This window comes from Nicotiana tabacum, chromosome 23, assembly GCF_000715075.1.
Source record: "Nicotiana tabacum cultivar K326 chromosome 23, ASM71507v2, whole genome shotgun sequence".
NCBI classification, from domain to species: Eukaryota; Viridiplantae; Streptophyta; class Magnoliopsida; order Solanales; family Solanaceae; genus Nicotiana; species Nicotiana tabacum.
This window is the reverse complement of record NC_134102.1, coordinates 7,748,219-7,772,215: the sequence shown is the minus strand read 5'-3', so window position 1 is coordinate 7,772,215 and position 23,997 is coordinate 7,748,219. Positions and strand designations below refer to the sequence as shown.

Genomic DNA, 23,997 nt, shown 5'->3' with positions numbered 1-23,997 from the left:
TTCCCACCCAATATCTAATATTCATTCAAGCTCTATTAATTTGAATTTGTGTCGCGTAAAATTAACTAAAGGGGAAATGCTTTATACCAAGATATTTTTATTTTTAGGGTTCGAATCCAAGACTTCTGATTCTTATTTTTTAGCTATCCACCAAGTCTTGGAGCAATTTTTATTTCGTAAATTATCATACACCAGAATAACCTTTAATGATATATGAAACATGTATACAGTAATATTTATGTTAATTTTTAGTAACAATTTATATTTCCATCTAACTTGAAAAATTAGCCCATTAATTGTGCACAAAGATTACTTCTGCTCTTTTAATTTTGCGTTAGTCAATGATTAATTTTCTAATACAAAGTCTGGCATCTTTTACACTTTTTAAATTATCTATTTTAGTTTTGTGCTTGGAGGGTGGGGAAGGTTGTGATTTCCACTTCGAACTTGCGACTAATTCATAGATTAGTAGGCAAAGTTGATGATTAATTATTTGACTTTCTTAATTCATATATAAATTATCAACTTTTTGTATATGAACTTAAATTATTATTTGACGCTTGAGAGAGAGTTCATAGAGTAACTGCACGTCTTTATCAGTTAGGTAGGGTTATTTTTAATCCTTCCTACATATTGTTTTATCTTTATATTAATATACTTCTCAAGGATAAATTTTAAGATTAATTATATATATATATATGTATCAAAAATAATATTTAATGCAAACATATTATGGCTGTAATAATATTTAATGTAACATACTATCTGCCCAGTTAAATTACGAGTTAAATGAATTTGAAATATAATCAATAGACTAAGCAGAGTAAAACTCAGATGAGCAGAGAGGTTGACACAAGCCGTCTTGTTTTTTGTTTTAACCAGTATTTTTTGGTTTCCCAAATTAGTGTGTGGTACCTACACTGGAGCCCGACTAATTCTGATTCACGTCGAAAAATTTCTCTTTAAGGGAGGAGGAGGAGGGGGACACTTCTACCAAAAAATTCAAACTCGAGACCTCTTATTAAGAATGAAAAAATATTTAACACTCTGTCACAACATTCGTGATACAATAGCCGTCTTGTAACATTGCAGGGTACGTAATTGATATAAAGTCAATAAAAATAAAACATTCAAAATGAAGTTAAGAAAAGAGGTGGACACTTTTGTATAAAATAATATTCATCCATAATGTACTGGCAAGTTCATTCTGATCTGCCATTGAACATTTTGTAACCAAAAAAAAAAAAAAAGCATAAATATTTAATGGGGCTTTTGTGTTTTTGTCCCCTTAGATATAGTATCTGTTTTTAAATTTTATTGTCCATTTACTTTAGTAACAACTACCATCTAAACTTCTATATACAACAAAAAGAAAAAAAAGGTTGACTTGCCAATCAAAAGAACAAAGCTTAATTTAGCTCCCCTTTGAAAATTAATCACAGCCAAAGTTGCTCAAACTTCCAACACCTTTGACCAATCTTGGGAAATGACATTATTCATGTCAATATCATCATTAAGTAAATAATCCAATGTTCTGCTGAAATCATCTGCCCAATTGAAATCAAACTGCATATCTTCAAGAATAATGGATGATGGAGAAGAAGATGATGAGGATGTTGAAGTGGTTGATTCAGAATGGAATAAAATTTCATGTGGTTTAATTACGGGGACTTCGTCGGTACAGAAGCTTGTCCCCGTATTCTTCTTGTTGTTGTTGTCGTCGTCTTCTAATTTGATCTCTGTGATTGTTGATAGTATAGGAGTTTCAACCATCTCCTTGTTGTGATCAAGAATATCTATTATTTCTGGGACAACATGAGCAGGGGAAATTGGCATTGTAATTTGTTTTTCTTGTTGAATAATTGGTTGATTTTTTGTTGGTGGTTCTATGTTTGGTTGGTCAACAGTAATTGACTGGTGAGTGATTGGATCAATCCCCATTTTCTTCAGCTTCTTCTTGATATGTGTATTCCAATGATTCTTGATTTCATTATCAGTTCGTCCCGGTAAATGAGAAGCAATCTTAGACCACCTAAGGAAAATATTTACACGATCATATCACTTACAAAGTATTTATAAAATTTATAATAAATATTAACTGATTACGTAGTAAAATAATAAGCAATCTGCAATCATATAATAAAATATATTGATACCATAAAAGCTTGTCAATATATATTACTTAAATCAATAGGATAAAAGGAGAAATACTCTACACATGAAATAACATCAATCAACTATGTCATAATCTCAAAAATAAATTATGGCAGATATACAAATTCTTTTCAATATATTATATATGGTTCGTTCTATTCAGACCTGCTTTTCTAATATTAATGTATTAATCATTAATCATTATCCGAGAAAAGGAAAACGAATTTTTGAAGTTCAATATTACGATAACTTATTTCCCACTTGTGTAAAAAGTGTATTGAATAGCGGAAAAGAAAATTGATTGTAAATAATGACAGTTGAAAGGTACACAGTGGAGAATGGGTGCCTAAAATTGAGTTGAAGTTGTTGTCTGCCACTCTAGACATCATTTTAAGTCACGCCTTTTCTTTGTTGATGTTGCTTTAAATGAGCTTCACATAACATATACACACAAATTCAGAATTTAAACGCAATAAAAATTAGATTAAAAAGATTCAGAAAAAATATATGTAAGTCTATTTATACTTTCCGTTCACACACATATATATAGAATTAGACACGTTAAAGTTAGATTATGCCAAACCTCCAAACTCAGGGGTGAAGTTATGTGTGGTCAAGGGTTGTTAATTGAACACTTTTGCCAAAAATTTATATTGTGTATAAGATAAAATATTACTCCTTATTATTGATTAAAAAATAGACTTTGAACACCCATGTATAGCCTGCTGACATTTTGACCACCTTTATTGAATTTTCTAGTTTCGTCACCATGCGAACCTATGGTTGAATCCAAATATATATCACAAGTCTAAAGGTGGAATCATAGATGATAATTAGCTATGAATAGAAAGAAATTATTGCATGGTTTTTTCAAAAGATGAATGGTTTTAATTACCTGTTGCCAAGCTGAGAATGAAGATCAATAACCATCTTCTCTTCATATTCAGATAGAAGTCCCCTCTTCAAATCTGGTCTTAGATAGTTTGTCCATCTCAATCTACAGCTCTTTCCACATCTCAGCAGCCCTGCACCAAATAAGTCATCTCAACATTATTAATGATGAAATTTTAAAAAGAAAAACAAGATTCCAAGAATCATTGTAATTCTAAACTATCTGGTGAATACTTCTACTATCAAGAAAATAAATTTATTGTCTGTCATTTTCATTTATATTTATAAAAGAAAATCCAATTTTTAATTAACAAAATCACCCCCACCTTTGGATTTCTTTTTTAGAATTGGACCAATGGGGTTGGTACAATCATTCAAATTAAACCACTCCCTTTTCATTTTTCAATTAGCTTATTAAAAGGTACAACCCCTACACCTTTTTTACACCCTCCCTTGTTCAAGGGAGGAAGCGGATCGTTTGTTACATGGGATAAGGATAATAATTTTGAGATAGAATTTGAGATTAATTTTAACCCATATTTGGTTTGGAACATTATGACATTATCTAATCTCAAGACAACTTATACACTAAAAAATGATAGGATTAATTATCTCACGTAAAAGGTGGGATAACTATTCCCATGGGATATCCCACTATTGTACCAAAACGACCCCTAAGAAGGGTGTTCAAGATTCTTTGTTTTATATGATCTGTATACGGCCATATAATTTTATAAAGAAGGTGTTCAACTGGTCACCCTTCGACACACGAAACCATGTCAAACAGAGTAACAAATTTAGGAAAAATGAGAGAGACCTGCAACTTTAGGGAGAGATCTCCAGCAGCATTGGCCATTAATAAGAATGAAGTTAATAAGCTTCTTGTCTTCTTCAGCTGACCATGGACCTTTCTTTACTCCATCTTTGTCACAACAAGGTTTTCTCCCCATATTCTTCTACAAAACAATACTAACCAATAGTTTTAGCAAGATTTTATTGTTTATGAAAATTGATTTGAGAGAAAATTGTAGGAGGAGAAAAGAGTTGCAGAAATGAAAGAAGAGACCCTATAGAATAAGTCTATTAAGACAAGCACCAAAGACTACATACATATATATAAATCAAAATCTACCCCACCCCTCAACTCCCCACCCCCAACCCAAAAGAAAACACACTGCCATTAACTAATTTTTCTTTTGGATTTACATAATATTCCCTTACAATATAGATATTAGTAGTATAAATTAATTATCATACTAATACATTTATTAGGTTACCAATTAGTAATGCTTATTATAATAATTATTTATATTTTTCTTATAAGTGATTTGATTGTGAAAATATTTTTTACATAATTAGTACATTAACCTAAGTCTTTTTTTTTCATAACTTATTTATAGATTTATTGATTTGTTTTTAAGAAGAAAATTTTGAGTTTCTCCACATTGTTGCTCTACTCATGCAGCGCGTTCCGGCGCGTGACATTGTTACCTTCTGAAAGCGCCACTTCAACATCTCCTTTCCTCTCTTTGCTTTAGTTTGAAGAATAAATTGTATTTTAAGAGCAACTTTTGTGTAATTATACAATATACTTCAGACAGTTTTCTATGCCTTGACAATATAACTAATCTTTAAATATTTAATGTACTTTAATATTTAACTAATCTTTCGTTTTATTTTATATATCTTAATTTGACTTGGCGTGAAATTAAGAATGTAAAAAATACTTCCGAATCTAATATAACATACCAAAAGTTTTAAACTTAAAAACAAAATTGCATAACATACCAAAAGGGAGCGTCATTAAGTGCAAAATGAGAATATTGAAACTAAAAACTTATTAAATATAAAACTGTGATAGTTTTTTATTAACATATCGGAAAAAAATAAGACATATAAATTGAAATAGCTAGACTATTTCTCACGTTTACCGGCTATAAAATTAAACCCGTAAATTATTACAACTATATATGTTTATCCTTGTATATGTTCACAAGTATGATTGTTTACCACAAAAATGAGTGACAATTAAATTTGTACGTGGTTTAAAGGATACACGGTTTGATTAAATACGAATAATTAAGAATAACATATGGATAAATTAAGGATAAAATAAACGATCAAACCAATTGCAATATGATGACCAAACCTGATCTTAGATTGAACAGTGAAATTCATCATCGATCGAACCTTCCGCGCAAACTCGATCCTAAGTAAAGAAAAGAACAAACAAGCAATACTTTGAAGTTTGAACAATAGCCAGAAGACTAAAGTTAATTTTTTTTTATTGCTTTGAATCGCGTGTTGCAACGTGTAAGGTCAAATAAAAACTTCTCCTTTATATAGTAGGAGAATTTCAGTCATAGTATAAGTCTAAAGTAAAAAATTTGAACAATAGCTAGAAGACTAAAGTAAAAAAAAATTATTGCTTTGAATCGCGTGTTACAACGTGTCAGGTCAAATAAAAACTTCTCCTTTAATATGTAGGAGAATTTCATTCCTAGTATAAGTCTAAAAAAAGATAAAAATCTTCTTCTTCCGATAATTGTTGATCCAAAATCGATATTGAATGAGATTCGCGCCGTAATATTCGGTTGAGGGTTAATATTACGCCCCCTATCTATCATGCATAACTGTTTACCACATCTTCCGAGGTCTAGAAGTTACATTCGGTCTGGGATGCGTCGTTTTACCATATCCGATGTCGGATATATCGTTCATTCTGCCTGAGTCTGATATGAGGGATTTCTGGCCTCGGTTATAAGAACGCTGATGTGGGCTTTCTCTTCGTTCTCTTATCAGGGAATCGGGAAAAACTTTACCCCCGTTTTTACCTTTACACAATTTGTTGTTTAAGAAAAATATAAAAGAGGTAGTGTTTTGAGTTTTGATTATTCGAGATGGATTCCGTGATTTTTTCTGTCTTTTTTTTTTTTCCAATCATTTTTACCTGGTCCATGAACTTGAAAGAAACTGCAAACGTAACTTGATTTCTTAAAGTTAAATTCATCGAAAAAGGTAAAATTAAATTGAAAACATTGATCTTTCCTTAGACATAAATTCAGGGTATATATAAAATATTCATAAAATTAAGACTCTTTAAATGTGTATATACAAGAATAGTATACATCTATACTCCAAAATGGACCCACATTCGTATACACTAAGTAAATATTTGCCCCACTCTTGTCTAAAGATTAGGACCAAAGAAAATGTCCTTCGCCAGCTGGTGGTCCAAGTTAGTGTATTATACTGTTTTTACCAAATTCATAAAATACAAAAAATCTATTAGAAGACTGTTAAGAGTGAGTAAAATATATATTATAACTAATATGTGCAAATATACCCAACTTTTGTGTCGTGATTCTTTGTTTTGAATAAAGTTTAATAATGTCAATTGACAGTTCAGATATTCGATATTGTCAATCCCTATTTTCCTTTTTTATTTACTTTCTCTTTGAGATACAAGATATATACAAGTAGTATATAATCTACTCTTAGATGTTATACCTAATTTGTAACCACGTATATATATTCACCTTGTTGATTCTTGTTACTTTCTTAGACTCAAAATTAAAGTAATGGACAGCTATTAATTTGTTTTTTTCTTTCTTACCGAGTCAACAAATTTTCTTATATATCTTGAAAATCTAATTTACTGTCAAGAAGGATATCAATATTGATAAATGGATGAAGGGCAATGTTTAGATCAAGTCAATCTAGATTGATTAAGAAAATTAAGGATTCCAAACAAGGGAAGAATAAGGCAGATTGTCCATTTACTTATTTGTTACTTTATTTCTTGTAAAAGACCGTCAGTATGATCGGGGGTTAGGCTTGGACCCTTGCCTGTGTGTAAATAAAAAAAATAGGACATGATTGCTTGCAATGTCAAAACATTTCCCTCCTCTTTTTTTTTTTTTTTTTTTTAAAAAGGCATTTCCCTCCTCCCATTGAATAGTCACATCAAGGATTTATATAATCATAAGTTGAGCCAAAATACTATAGGTAATGATTTTCGTCTTTCTTTTTTTTACACACAAATTTATATTCTGTCTCGGTAGCTATGAGTTTAATTGAATCTGTAGCTATAATGCTACACCCGCCACTGATTTTAGACTATTCTACTACCCGAACATTAATATATTACTAATATTATAATCTAGATATTTCAATATTTGTTATAAAACAATAAAAGAAGACGAGACTTACACATAAAAATAGAGAGAGAATTCTTATTCATTTAGAATGATTTACAATGGAATAGAACCTCTCTATTTATAGGGAAAAAGTGACTTCGCCACTAAATAACAAATCCTAAAATCTCTCTAAAATATAGACATTCATCTTAAATACAATTATATTTATAACACTCCCCTTTGAATGTCTATTCAATAGATAATGTGTCTCGTTAAAATATTAACTAAAATAAAACCCAGTGAAAAAAAAATTCTAGTGAAGGAAAAATATTACACATGTTTAGAAATACGATTTTTGGTTGCCTCGTTAAAAACCTTTCAAGGAAAAACCCAGTGTGACAAAATCTTATAAGGAAAAAAGAGTACAACGCGTATTAAATCTCCTGATGAGAGCATCAATTCACATCCTTGAGCCTTCGCATTTCAATCTTGTGCACCATCTTCAAAAGATCGTTGGTAGAGAATTGATAAACAAACAACCATATTAACTTGAATGAATATATTGCACCTTGAAATCATCATTCTTGATAGATATATGTCTTCATATAATATCGTGGAATGATTTTTCAATATGTCATGACCCAAAATCCCACCTCAGGCGTTGTGATGGCACTTAGTCTCTAAGACTAGGTAAGCCGATTTCAATTTCATTTCAAGATATTTTTTTAAAAAATAGATAATTGAAACCCACAGCGTAAATAATTATAACAACCTCCCAAGACTGGTAATACTGAGTCACGAACTCTAACTGAATACATGTAATGATCTCAAGGATCGAATATACAATATTGTTCGAATAAGAGTTGACAGTACAATAAAATAGAAAGACTCCAAGGGACTGCAACGACCAAGCAGCTCTACTTTGAATCCTTGCGATCAACATACTAACTCTTCCCGAGTCCGATATCTCCAATACCTGGATCTATACAAAAATGTGCAGAAGTGTAGTATGAGTATACCACAGTCGGTACCCAGTAAGTATCAAGACTAACCTCGATGGAGTAATGACGAGGTACAGTCAAGACACTCACTAGTCAAATAACATGTGCAATATAGCAGTATACAATAGTACTAAAAAATAACTAGCAGTGATAGCAACAAAATCAACCAGTGATATAAACAGCAAGGAAACAAGAACACCATAATTATTACTCAAACGAATAAGGAACATAAGTACAACCAATTAAACATGTCCTTCAAATATAAATCTTTCACATATAATTTTTCGAATAAATACCTTCCGAATATATTTCTTTTAAATAAATATCTTTCGAATATAAAATTCTTTCAAATAAATATCTTTCGAATATACTTCTTTCAAATAAATATCTTTCGAATATACTTCTTTCAAATGAAAGTCACTCTGTGACACCTCATTTCATAATCATAAAATATGGGTATCAACCCACTTTTATATTTTCGTAACACGGGTCTCAGCCCACTTTCATATTTCCACGGCACCCCGTGCCCATATATTCTATCAAAATCACACGGACAACTCACGTGCCAATAATAAAAATTATCATATTTTTTCCGGCACCTCGTGCCCGCATTTCATATTAAATCTGCACGGATAATTCAAGTGCCAATTACATAATTATTATATTTCCCTAGCACCTCGTGCCCACATTTCATATCACATTTGCACGGACAGTTTACGTGCCAATAACATAATCTACCCGACAATAGCCACATGCTCACAATTTCAACATAGATCAGACTATTATCAAGTTTACCGAAATAACAAGTCAAGTTGCACATGATATAAAAATAAACACAAGGAAAATCACAACATCACATAAAAATTACCAACGCAATAACACCCCATCATTACATAAAAAATGCCAACACAATAACCCCACATTATCCCTGACAATAGCCACCCTTATCTCTCCTATAGCCACCCTTAGCACTCCTTTAATAGTCTCCTTTATCCCTCCGCCCTGATAATATCAATAGCCACCCTTATCGCTCATATAGCCACCCTTATCGCTCATATAATAGCCTCTCTTATCGCTCAGTTTAATAGCCTCCCTTATCACTCCGCCCAGATAATATCCAACACACATAACAACAGTGAAATGCCACCCTTATGCCCGCATAATGTCATTAATGGAATACTACCCTTATACGCCGCATAACTGTATTCCAAATCACACAACGATTCACACTGAATATTATCACAACATCACAACATCATCAACTCATATTTACAGATTGCCCGTAGGCCACAACCTTTCCAAAGGTACAGCAAAGATAATTAATTTCACAACAGATAGTCCACGGCTCAACACAATGTATATAAAATCTCAAAAAATAACAACAAGGATGGGAAAATAACTCAGCATAGGACAACGCCTTCTTTAATCCAAATTTTAGATAAATATATAAACGCCTCAATTTAAACATATTTAATTAATTATTTGCAGATGAAAAATCCATAATGTGATTATTTCCAAGAAATATCAAATCAACAAACACACGGAATTCACATAAAAATCCAAGTGGCAATCACACCAAATTTTCATATAAAGTACAAACTCGACAAACAAGGAATGAGGCATGACAAATCATAGATTTACTAAGTTCCAACAATTTTTCAATTTAATACATAAGGGCATCTACGATTTCAACCGATATAATTTGCACATATAAACCAAGTACGCACTCGTCACCTCGTGTACATGATTTTCAATTATACAATTTTCACATAAGACTCAATGCCTAAGGGGTAATTTTTCCACTCAAGGTTAGGCAAGATACTTACCTTTTTGAAGTTAGGCCGATATTTCAAAATAGCTTTCTCACGTGAATTGACCTTCGGACGGCTCTAATCTTTCTTGAGCTTTCCTTACATTACATACGAGGTTCCAGAAATCCTAGCAACTTCAATCTATTTAGAAACATAACAAAAGTTCATAATTAGAAAGATATTCATGGTTTCCGCTCATTTGAGCATTTTATCGAATATTAGGTGTGCAAATTTGGTTACAAGGTTCTTCTACAAGATTTCCTACACTCCACAACCCAATCCTCACTTATTTGAGCTCAACAATCTTCCCACAACCTTATTGGTACAAACATATAGCATAATACTCTTACACCCAAGAATCATACTCAAAATCACCCATCTTTTACCCCAAACTCGAAATTAAAGACTAGAGGTTTGAATCTTACCTCTTGAGTGAAGATCTTGTGAGATTTCTTTATTGGATTTCAAGGTTTGAACAAGATCTTGGTGAAAAAAACACTTCATCTACTTCCTCTCTCTAGAATACTCTCACTTCTCTCTAAAATCATCAGATATTTGCCCCAAAATAAGCCCCAAAGCATATTTATCAAAATGGGGCCGGGTTATGAAAATAGAAAAATTAACCCTCCGAACTCAGGTCTGCGGTCGCACAATGGACCGCTCAATGGGTATCCGGGTCGCACAATGGACTGCAAAATTGATGCACAGAACTGGGCTGCACTAGTCAGGTCTGCGACCATTTTGCGGTTCGCAGACCACTTTTGTGATCGCATAATGATTCTGCGGTCGCACATCTGACCGCAGAATCACATTCTTCCAGCCTTTGGTAATTTGGTCATAACTTCTTTTAGGAGTGTCCAAATGACGAACGGTTTAAAGTATTAGAAACTAGACTCAAAGATCTTTCATTTGATAGATTTTAAATCACATAACTCCTTATATATATGTAGATATGCTTGTCCAAATTTATATCTTATGCGTACTCATTTAGAACTTTAGTCTATTATGTAATTTCTAACTTGACTTGGACTTAGGGCTCTCCTTAGACCCCACATCACTTATAATATGCCTCGTACACTTATTATCAAATCCAATTGATATCTATTATATTAATAATCCTCGTATATACATAAAATAATATAATTAGCACACATCAACTTTCTTACTAGCGCTTAAGTATTTCAAAAATTTTCGGGGTGTTACATTCTCCCCCACTTAAGAACATTCATCCTCGAATGTTTTATAAATCACTTCTAAGAATAGAGTTACCATCCTTTTTACCTCCAACCATTATACATAGGCACTTATGACTACCTCGGTCTCATACTTCCTTTCCAAAATTTCAACTTACTTATGGCCCTGTAATTGGGTCTATCCACCTGCCATAGAATCACCAAAATCACCCTATCAATACATCCACAACTCGACAAAGCATCACAATGTATATCAATAGCACAAATCTCAACATTACAGGCATTACATTATCAATAGTGATATCTGGACATGAACTGCATATTTTTAAATCATAACAGGGAAAGTACCTTTCAAATCAAAATCAATTTCTATACAATCAAGCGAAAATATTTTCTTTCCACAACACTTTTGGCCTTCAAGGTGACCTTCTCGACTTACAAACTTCGCCACAACACATTAACGTAGGCAATCCCAACTTCCGGACTTATCTAACAAGGATGACAATTAGGTACCTCTCATAATCTAACTATTCATTAACTTCACCTCCACTAGCTTCCACCAGAACAATAGATAAAGGATTTCTAACTACCTTCTTAGATATAGACACATGAAACACTAGGTACATAGAGGACAATGATGGGGGAAACATCATGCTCATAGTTTTGCCCATTTCCTTCAGATTTCATATAACCTAATTTTCCATATTAACACAATGTGTTAGTCTCAACCGGCAATAGCAATTTCGTGCCTACACACACATTATACGTATGCCCATAATCACATCTCTGGTGATAATAGCTGTTCATAATTATTTCCAGCATCCTCAATTAATCTTATATTAACCAAAATCTCGTTTCAAATTTTTCACAACACTGACAGCAACACGCGAGGCATGAAGACCTCATAATTATTTACCCGAATTAACGAGTCACATTTAACGCGACCTGGGCACTCATGTCATAGGCTAAAACTCAATATTTACAGCTCGAATATGGCTAAATATGCACAGAAAATACATACAAAATTATCAAATAACCTAACATGCATGATTCCCTATTAATACTATAGTACAAATTAAATTTCACAAAGGGAGAATTTGAAACACATGAAGTTAACCACAAGGATCTTATCCTGATATAACTTCCACCACGGCACATAGCCGGGGTTAAACATATCAAATCACATTAAACCGCGATGATCCCATCCTCAAATTTTGAATCACAAGTACTTTGCACATTGTGCCAACTGAAATTTTTCATTTTTTTGATAAATTCTGTGAAATAATTTCACAACAAAATAATGAACCCCCATACCGGTAGGGAATATAATTCAAAAAATTCTAATCAATTATCCCCAAATTACATCAAAACTTACCGTAATGAGTAACGGAAAGTCACTTTTAGCCTCACAGCTCTCAATAGTGATTAAAACAGAATGATAGACACTGCTATCACTATAGAATCTCCCAACATGGGTAAACACATGTCACGACCCAAAAATCACCAGTCGTGATGGCACCTAACTCGATCCGCTAGGTAAGACAACTAACAATCAATACACTCCAATTGAAATTTGTAGGAAAAATAAGAAGAATTGTCTGAACGTTTACAAATTAACCAAAGAACTGGTAGTATAAATCATGAGCTTCTATGACTTAGAATTTGCAAAGCTGATACAAATAATTACACGATCTGTTTGAAAGCTACATAAACAAATTAACAAAATCTAAAGCCACCAAGGACAAATGGCAGCTATATCCGGAATGCACGAACATCTTCAGGGTTAGCTCTGGACATCACCAGCAGCTCCGCTCTAAAAATCTGCACGCAAGGTGCAAAAGTGTAGTATGAGTACAACCGACCCCATATACCCAGTAAGTATTTTGTCTAACCTCGTCGAAGTAGTGACGAGGCTTTTTAGTAAAATGATGCTCACTAATAAAAATCTGTACTGAAATCTAGCAATAGAACTATACTACAGTATAACATGATAGAGTACCCGAAACGAATATACAAAACAATAACAGAGTACTAGAAGAGATCACAATTCAACATTTCCAATATCTCAACCAATCCTTTCCTTAGAGCAAAACCCAATGAACCACAATAATCACCTCAAAAATTTCATAGTGTGAGAGAAACACTCAAGACATCAATTTCAACGGCACGACAACACCCTTCGTGCATTTATCTCCTCCTCACAAAATATGCGTAAAACAGTATCAACCAAAGGGCAGAAATACCGATAACAGAAATGACAAAGTAGGAAATACGCAAATAGTAATAATGAACGAGAATGTACATAAGGACATCAGTAACAGACTAGGCGGAAGGCATAAAGGTCATGACAACATTTAGGACAAGGAATGTAACTTCAACTAACTAGCATGGTGGAGGCATGAAGATAGATATAACAAACAAGAAAAGGGGACACATGATCTTTATAAGTTAACAAGTAGAGATATGAATGGCTAACATGGAAGAAGACTTGTACCTAAGTGCAACAAAACAGATATGTCATAGATGCAACTATAATAGCAGGAAGTAGGCATGATATTTACAAGTTAAGCAAGTAGAAGGCATAGGCAACACAACGGCAATTGAGATAGAGAATAAAGACAGTACATCGACGACAGGTCATATAAGAATCATAAGTACGACAGTAACAATTCAAGGTAAGGACATGAAGATATCTGTAGGAAAAAGGATATCACAACATAATGCATGTCCCTCGTCCTCACTTGCACGAAAACGCCCTTCGTGCCATGAACTCGCAATAACACAAAAACATGATAATATAGATACAATGGAACGACATCACCCTTTGTGCTTTTACTCATATAACATGGTTGAACATCACCCTTCATGATTTTACTCACAAATGATATGGCACGGAAGCACCCTTCGTACTTTTACTCTCAGATAATATGGCATGACATCACCCTTCGTGCTTTTACTCTCAGATAATATGGCACGACATCACCCTTCGTGCTTTACACTCTCCCTCACATGATAATGTATAAATAATATCACGGCATCACCCTTCGTGCTTTACACTCTTCCTTACCAAGTATATGTATATTAATGACAAACAAGGCATGAAGCATAAATAACGTCAAGGAGAGTATTTAAACGAATATTCCAAATGAATCCTAATCACAACTTCCCAAGCCAACAATAGTTCAATAAACCCGCAAGATCCTTATTATTCAAGTATTCCAACAAATCTCACAAATGATCTACAACACAAGTGAAAAATCTAGTATCTCAAGAATATCGGCCGTAACAATGTATTAATGATTATGCATAGTGATAACCGAGTTAAACACATCAATGTAATCTCAGAATTCCATCAAATTTGATCAAGTCATAATGGACTAAGTCTTAGTTTCCAACATTTAATACTATATCCTTAGTATCTAGGAATAAAGTAAGGCATGAAGCAAGAAGATCACGTGAATGTACAAGATATAATTCATAACATAATTTACCCCCGAGCATGGTTAACCTTGACACATACATAAATGCTCGTCACCTCATATATGTATCACCCTCGCATGTAGCAAACAATGTCAAATAGTAAGGAAAATTCTCTCAACAAAGTTAGGCAATACACTTACCTCAATTCGGCTAATTCAATACTCAATTTAGCTTTTACTTTATAAGATCCACCTCCGCTCGGCCCAATCTAGCCAAAGACGACTTAAATCAATCACACAATGCAAGGAAAAACAATTTTAATTAATAAAGCTGTGATTTTTATTCAATTTCTAAAAAGTCCACAAAAGTTAACTCCCGGGCCCGCCCAAGGGTAGGTCTTGACTACCCATAGCCTCACGAGTCCAAATATGTATTTTGTTTCCAAATCCCAAATTTCCATTTTTCAAAGTTTTGACAAAATTCCCAAATTTTCCCTAGATATATCATGAATTTGATGTTAATTCTTGTGTAAAATAATGAAATGTAGATGAGAATTGAATAGAGGCACTTACCCAATGATTTGGTATGAAAATCCCTTCCCAAAATCGCCTCCCATCGAAGCTAGGGTTCAAAATATATCAAAATGAAGCCAAGTCTCGAAATTCTCAGCATTTAGCAGGTTGCAGATGTCACATTTGCGATAAGTGATTCGCAAATGCGACCCCCACAAATGCGAACAAAATATCGCAATTGCGAACTAGAGACTTTCCTTCTAAGGTCGCATTTGCGACCAAAAACTTCAAAAATGCGAAAAAGGGGGCCATGGCAAATGTGAGATATTCTTCATAAAAGCGAACTCCATCCCAGCAGCCCAGGTTCGCAAATGCGAGGCTGCGCAAATGCGATAGCCGCATTTGCGACCAAAACATCGCAAATGCGATTAAACCAGAACCAACACTCAAAACTTTAACAAAAACAATCTGAAACCAATCTGAAACTCACCCGAGCCCTTAGGGCCCCAAACCAAACACCCATACAAGTCTAAAAGCATCACACGATCTCGCTCGATCGATCAAAACATCAAAATAAACTCTAGAATTATGAATCGGACGCCAAAACGCATGAAGGTCAAAGGAAGCTTCAAGAACTTCTAGAATCGCAACAAAGCGTCCGAACCATATCAAATCAACTCCAAATGGCGCCAAATTTTGCAGACAAGTTCCATATGATGAAACGAACCTACTCGGGACTTCAATTCATTCATAACAACCTCAAAACGACGAATCGCACCTCAAGTCAAAATAAATGAACTTTGGAACTTCAACTTCTTCAACTGATGCCAAAATCTATCAAAACACGTTCGATTGATCTCAAATTTTGCACACACGTCACAATTGACATTACGGACCTATTCCAACTTCCGGAATCGGAATCCGACCCCGATATCAAAAAGTCCACTCCCGATCAAACTTCCCAAAAATCCAGCTTCTGCCATTTCAAGACTAATTCGACTACGGACCTCCAACTAATAATCCAGACGCGCTCCTAAGTCCAAAATCACCCAACGGAGCTAGCGGAACTCACAAAATTCCATTCTGAGATCCAATACTAAAAGGTCAAACTTAGTCAACTCTTCCAATCCAAGGCTTAAATCTTGAAGTTCATTCTTCCAAATCAATTCAGGATAACTTGAAAACCAATACCGGCGATTTATGAAAATCATAATACATCATCCGGAGATACTCGATCCCTCAAACTACCGAGAAAAGTGCAATTGCTCAAAACGACTAGTCGGGTCGTTACATCCTCTACCACTTAAACACGCGTTTGTCCTCGAGCGTGCCAAGAGTCGTTGCAAAACTGTCGAATTACAGTGTAACCTTACTATGCATATACTCGGGGTTGATCCCACGTCACCCTGCTCCATATAAGCCTGCCAACACAACATAACTTGAGATCCTTACTTCAACTTTGGTCCTTAACCTTAGAACCCAATCTCCAACATCCAAAATTTGTTACAAGCCCCGAATCTCACATCTACACACTGTATAAACCTGAACAGTTATATTAGGTCATAACCATAACCCCAAGATGAAATCGCACAATACGCCCCATCACTCAGACACTCACAGTAGGGACTGTTAACCACCATTACTGCCCAACAACAAACCCGGTGCCGGTAGCAAACCTCGTATCGATTAGAGCCTCGTTCAAAACCTTCATACCCTACCAGTGATGAAAGAAACATGCATAACCTCTTAACCACTCATCTTATCAAGAAGCCAAGAAACTCACTCGTCCGACCAGAGGCATTGCCCAAATCCACAACAAAATATGGTATTATTCTCCCAAACCTTCCTCGTCCCAATACACTAGTGCAAATCTCAAGTCTAGAAATCTCATCTCAACTAATATAAGCAGCCCCACTGACAGGTATCAACAATAATCATATTGAACCCCACACAACACGGTCCCAAACACCAACAAGTAATAATTCAAACATGACAGGTAACAGCGAGAGAGTTAAATAAGAAGACTACTAAACAAGTTAAGCAAGTAGGTTTAGCATTTTCCCTATGAACTATTTTCAACAAAGTGAAAGCAAAAATACAAGAAGTAAACATCAGGAGTTACATTTCATCATAGTACCGTTGCGGCGTGTAACCCGATCCCAAAATATCAGTCCACATAGGGTATCCCTCGAGCCATAATACTCAGGCTCACTGATCACATGTGCGTCAGTATCAAGCACAATAGAGTGCACAAAATATAATTGTGGGAAAAATTATTAATAACACACAATACTAAGAAGGACAAGCACAACTATGGTGCAATAAGCAAATCAACATCACGAAGGCCATCTCGCCCATAGAGCCATGAGGCTTAAACTTAATTACAATACGCGTACGAAGAACCATATAACCCTCACAACCCATCATAGCATAAGAGAGGAACACATAACACAGACCAAGGCGCGAATAACATCTATTCCGCCTGACGATATACCTGGGGTAACAACTATACAGGACCAAGAAAATCCGATCCGATACAGAATGTACATCCTCATTGGGCCTACCAATGGGCCCCCAAATTAACTCCGGTCATCCCCGAACGGAAAAATAGTCCTCCAAAAGTCCATAACGATATAACCATGACACACACTATCATCTGGCTAGCTTTGGCCATATTTCACAGTCCACAACCACGAAACAATCTGCTTCTAAGAACTCCCAGTCTCCAAATCCATGGAACACACGAATCACCCTACCTGATCCCAACTCCACTGCCCAAATGCTTAACTCATCTCTCGAATATGATCATCCCACGAGGAACACTTCAATAATTCTTTCGTGCCACATAAACAAATCTGAATCTCAGCAGTCGACCAACCAGGCGAGCACCGCAATATCAATGATGCATCTGTAAGTCAAAACATAATGTGCCTTCTGAAATGCACACCCTTCTCAGGCAACACCAGGTAGTAATAGCATCCATCTAAACATCTGAAATAGTCCGTGCTGTCTAAGAATCCATGACCTTCCCTTCAAAACTGAACCGTGACCTTGCATATGCGAAACTCAATCCCGATAAGCCAGAAACCTTCCATTTGATCTCATCCTGGAGGAAATCCCAATACGCAACATGTTCCTCACACCAGTGGGAAATATTCACCTCGAACCGTGATATAAATCATCGAGAACCCCTTGGAACCCGTTTGCACATACCCAAGCTATTAGAACAGTATCCCTATAATTCAACCAAGCCACGTAGTTGCCTAAAACCTATGAGCATTACCACGAAACACCTGTGGAGACCCACCACATCATAAATACTCAAAGAACCGATCATATCATTACCGTGTTGATCCAATTTACAATCAAACTGCCCTGTTTCCTCAGAGTTCCTTCCACATTACCCTCAAGTTGATTACCCTCCTTGCGAGAAAACCATGATCCTTACCCCAAAGCTCACCATAAGAGATCCTAGCATAAGAACCACACCGCCTCAAGGCCCATAAGCCGTTTTATTTCCTCTTCTCACCCGAAGCACCACAACTGAGGCACCCGCTCTGAAGAGACCTTCTGTGAATCCAAAGCCGTTTCCTCCACCACTTAGTCTTCCTGTTAATAGAATGCCTAATCCACAGTGATATAGATATACCGCGAGCCTCGAAACTATCCAATGTAAATCTTAATCTCTAGCCACAACTGTTATGCCACCGCTTAATCTTCCTGAGTCTGAACTCATCAATGAGGCATGAGAATCAAATTTGTTCCACAATTAAACAACATGAAAACATTTCAATACACTCATAACTCGAGACTATACATCACATCAAGACAGAAATCAAGCACCCATTAGCCCTTTTTACACCTCAAGCAAACTCTTCTCGTCGCCTTCAAATCATCTGAACATAGCCCGTAGTCACATCCTACTCGTCATTTAGTTATCTAACCACTCACCTTCCATAAATTCCACTCATAAGGACACTACCAGATGTATAAGTCCAAAAGCACATGGTCACACAACCGAAATCCCCATGCTCAAGCTGCAGTCAAAACCCGGCCTCAAGTCCTCAAGATAGACCTATCATCAGTACACAGGAATTACATGTGCATCTCATCCATGGACTCACAAGTCGTCAATGCACAGCCGATACCGAGCCCTCATGTGCGCATACGAATGCGTGGAAGGAATTCAAAGAGTTACACTTCAAGCTGAATCAATGACGCACGATAAGGAAAGAAAGATGGGAAGTATATCCTAAATGTCGTGTAGCCTCTCGAAGATAGGTATGGACGTCATCATACCGATCCGTATTACTCTACTAGTCACTTGCTCATGACTTGTAGAATCTGTGAACCTAGAGCTCTGATACCACCTGTCACGACCCAAAAATACCAGTCGTGATGGCATCTAAATCGACCCAGTAGGTAAGCCAACTAACAGTCAATACAATCCAATTGAAATTTGTAGGAAAAATAAGAAGAATTATCTGAACTTTTACAAATTAACCCAAGAACTAGTAGTACAAATCATGAGCTTCTAGGACTTAGAATTTACAAAGCTGATACAAATAATTACACGATCTATTCAAAAGCTACATAAACAGATTAACAAAATCTAAAGCCACCAAGGACAAGTGGCAGCTATATCCGAAATGCACGAACATCTTCAAGATCAGCTCCCGACATTACCAGCAGCTACGCTCCAAAAGTCTGCACGCAAGGTGCAGAAGTGTAGTATGAGTACAACCGACCCCATGTACCCAGTAAGCATTTTGTCTAACCTCGTCGAAGTAGTGACGAGGCTTTTTAGTAAAACGATGCTCACTAATAAAAATATGTACTGAAATCTATCAATAAACCCATACTACAGTATAACATGATAGAGTACACGCAACGAATATACAAAACAATAACAGAGTACTAGAAGAGATCACAATTCAACAACTTCCAATATCTCGACCAATCCTTTCCTTAGAGCAAAACCCAATGAACCACAATAATCACCTCAAAACATTCATAGTGTGAGAGAAACACTCAAGATATCAATTTCAACGGCACGGCAATACCCTTCATATATTTATCTCCTCCTCACAAAATATGCATAAAATAGTACCAACCGAAGGGCAGAAATACCGATAACAGAAATGACAAAGTAGGAAATACGCAAGTAGTAATAATGAATGATAATGTACATAAGGACATCAATAACAGACTAGGTGGAAGGCATAAAGGTCATGACAACAATTAGGAAAAGGAATGTAACTTCAACTAACTAGCATGGTGGAGTCTTGAAGATAGATATAACAAACAAGAAAAGGGGACACATGATCTTTATAAGTTAACAAGTAGAGACATAAATGGATAAATGGAAGAAGACCTATACCTAAGTGCAACAAAACAGATATGTCATGGATGAAACTATAATAGCAGGAAGTAGGCATGATATTTACAAGTTAAGCAAGTAGAAGGCACGGGCAACACAACCACAATTGAGATAGAGAATAAAGACAGAACATCGACGACATGTCATATAAGAATTATAAGTACGACAGTAACAATTCAAGGTAAGGACATGAAGATATCTGTAGGAAAAGGATATCACAACATAATGCATGTCCCTCGTCCTCACTTGCACGAAAACGCCTTTCATGCCATGAACTCGCAATAACACAAAAACATGATAATATAGATGCAATGGAATGACATCACCCTTTGTGCTTTTACTCACATAACATGGTACAATATCACCCTTCATACTTTTACTCTCAGATAATATGGCACGACATCACCCTTCGTGCTTTTACTCTCAGATTATATGGCATGGCATCACCCTTCATGCTTTACACTTTCCCTCACATGATAATAGATAAACAATGGCACGACATCACCCTTTTTGCTTTACACTCTTCCTTACCAAGCATATGTATATCAATGATAAATAAGGCAGGAAACATAAATAACGTCAAGGAGTGTATTTAAACGAATATTCCAAATGAATCCCAATCACAACTTCCCAAGCCAACAATAGTTCAATAAACCCGCAAGAATCTTATTATTCAAGTATTCTAACAAATCTCACAAATGATCTACAACACAAGTAAAAATCTAGTATATCAAGAATATCGGCCGTAACAATGTATTAATGATTATGCATAATGATAACGGAGTTAAACACATCAATGTAATCTCAGAATTCTATCAAATTTGATCAAGTCATAATGAACTAAGTCTTAGTTTCCAACATTTAATACTATATCCTTAGTATCTAGGAATCAAGTAAGGCATGAAGCAAGAAGATCACGTGAATGTACAAGACACAATTCATAACATAATTTACCCCCGAGCATGGTTAACCTTGACACATACATATATGCTCGTCACCTCATATATGTATCACTCTCGCATGTAGCAAACAATGTCAAATAGTAGGAAAAATTTCCTCAACAAAGTTAGGCAAGACACTTACCTCAATTCGGCTAATTCAATACTCAATTTAGCTTTTACTTTACAAGATCCACCTCCGCTCGGCTCAATCTAGCCAAAGATGACTTAAATACATCACACAATGCAAGGAAAAACAATTTTAAATAATAAAGTTATGATTTTTATTCAATTTCTAAAAAGTCAACTCCCGGGCCCGCCCGGTCAAAACCCGAGTCCTATTCGATTCTCAAATCCCAAATTTCCATTTTTCAAAGTTTTGAAAAAATTCTCAAATTTGTCCTTAGATTTCTCATGAATTTGATGTTAATTCTTGTGTAAAATCATGATATGTAGATGGGAATTGATTAGAGGCACTTACCCAATGATTTGGTATGAACATCCCTTCACAAAATCGCCTCCCATCGAAGCTAGGGTTCAAAATATATCAAAATAAAGCTAAGTCTCGGAATTCTCAGCATTTAACAGGTTGCAGATGTCGCATTTGCGACAGGGGGTTAGCAAATGCGACCCCCACAAATGCGATCCCCGCAAATGCGAACAAAATATCGTAATTGCAAACTGGAGACTTTCCTGCTAAGGTCGCATTTGCGACCAAAACACTCGCAAATGCGAAAAAAGGGAGCCATCGCAAATGCGAGATATTTTTGGCAAAAGCGAACTCCAGCCCAACAACCGAGGTTAGCAAATGCGAGGCTGCTTCGCAAATGCGATGGCCTCATTTGCAACCAAAACATCGCAAATGCGATTAAACGAGAACCAACACTCAAAACTTTAACAAAAACAATCTGAACCCAATCCGAAACTCACCAGAGCCCCCGGGGCCCCAAACCAAACACCCACACAAGTCTAAAAATATCACACGAACTCTTTTGAGCGATCAAAATATCAAAATAACCTCTGGAATCACAAATCGGATGCCAAAACGCATGAAGGTCAAAGAAAACTTGAAGAACTTCTATAATCGCAACCAAGCGTCCGAACCATATCAAATTAACTCCAAATGGCGCCATATTTTGCAGACAAGTTCCATGTGATGAAACGAACCTACTCGAGACTTCAACTCATGCATAACAACCTCAAAATGATGAATCGCACCTCAAGTCAAAATCAATGAACTTTGGAACTTCAACTTCTACAACCGATGCCGAAACCTATCAAAACACGTCCAATTACCTTCAAATTTTGCACACACGTCACAATTGACATTTCAGACATATTCTAACTTCCAGAATCAGAATCCGAATCCGATATCAAAAAGTCCACTCCTGGTCAAACTTCCCAAAAATCTAACTTCCGTCATTTCAAGACTAATTCGACTACGGACCTCCAACTAACAATCCATACGCGCTCCTAAGTCCAAAATTACCCAACAGAGCTAACGGAACTCATGAAATTCCATCTTGAGATCCAATACTAAAAGTTCAAACTTGGTCAACTCTTCCAACCCAAGGCTTAAATCTTGAAGTTTATTTTTCCAAATCAATTTCGGATAACTTGAAAACCAGCACCGACGATTTACGCAAATCATAATACATCATGCGGAGATACTCTGGCCCTCAAACTATCGAGAAAAGTGCAATTGCTCAAAATGACCAGTCGGGTCGTTACAACACAAAAGTAGATTATAGAATTACGAAGTTCGCCCATAAGTGGAGCATGATAGGAGGACTCACCTCGATACATAGAACCAGATCTAATTAAGGAAAATATTCCTTTATAACAAATCAAGATCGTACCAGTAACGACAACCAGTGTTTTAAAAGGTATTTTCGGGGATAGCCCCGGGGCGAGACGTACCAAAAATGCCCCGAGGCGATGGTGTGGGGCGAAAGTCTCAAGAGGCGTAAGCCCAACAATTCGGGGCATACGTCCGGGCGTTTGAGGTGAGTTTAGCAGATCCAAGTGATCCTGAATACAGTGGGTGTTGATTCTTTCATACAGTCGATTTTTCGGAGATTCAGAGGTAGCTGCCATGTTTCGCAGACCTTGTCTCTCCTTCCCTATCCTTTTGTTTATTGTATTTGGTCTCAGATTATTATAGACCACGTTTTCCAGACTTGTAATGTATAGATGCTCATGTACTTAGTGATACTAGGTTTTGAGAGTGTGTGTATCGGTATTTGCGAGACTTGTGGATTGTGTTTAAATATTATATTTTCAAAATTAAATAAAATTGTGGTTTATTGAGGTTGTCGGCTTGTCTAGTATCGAGATAGGCGCCATCACGACAGATTAGGATTTTGGGTCGTGACAGATACTCATCCCTACTAAAAAGTATAAATAAGTAATAGATTTCGAACCCAATAATCAAATACCTTGTGATAAATCTCAAACTCAAATTTATAATGTTCAAAACCTGAATCCAGTCTCTTATTATTGCTCCTCTTTGTTTTTCTGCTTTTTGCATATATGAAAAGCATACCATTAGATTTTTA

General features: G+C 35.7%; 1 protein-coding gene across 1 annotated transcript; it reads right to left on the bottom strand.

The window, feature by feature from the left end:
• Positions 1-1,161: 1,161 nt before the first annotated feature.
• On the bottom strand, positions 1,162-4,127 carry LOC107832209 (transcription factor MYB20). Its single transcript, XM_016660024.2, has 3 exons — positions 3,863-4,127; positions 3,050-3,179; positions 1,162-2,032 (listed from the first exon to the last, which is right to left on the bottom strand). Exons 1-3 carry the CDS (start codon positions 3,993-3,995, stop codon positions 1,453-1,455), a joined length of 843 nt encoding a protein of 280 aa, XP_016515510.1. The 5' UTR covers positions 3,996-4,127; the 3' UTR covers positions 1,162-1,452.
• Between the last annotated feature and the right edge of the window lie 19,870 nt (positions 4,128-23,997).

What these genes read in the sequence shown, in the direction of transcription:
- LOC107832209 (XM_016660024.2), bottom strand. Translation starts at nt 3,995, where the DNA reads ATGGGGAGAAAACCTTGTTGTGACAAAGATGGAGTAAAGAAAGGTCCA. An exon ending in ATCTCTCCCTAAAGTTGCAG is followed by an intron (nt 3,180 to 3,862) that starts GTCTCTCTCATT and finishes TATTTGGTGCAG; the next exon opens with GGCTGCTGAGATGTGGAAAG. An exon ending in CATTCTCAGCTTGGCAACAG is followed by an intron (nt 2,033 to 3,049) that starts GTAATTAAAACC and finishes TATTTTCCTTAG; the next exon opens with GTGGTCTAAGATTGCTTCTC.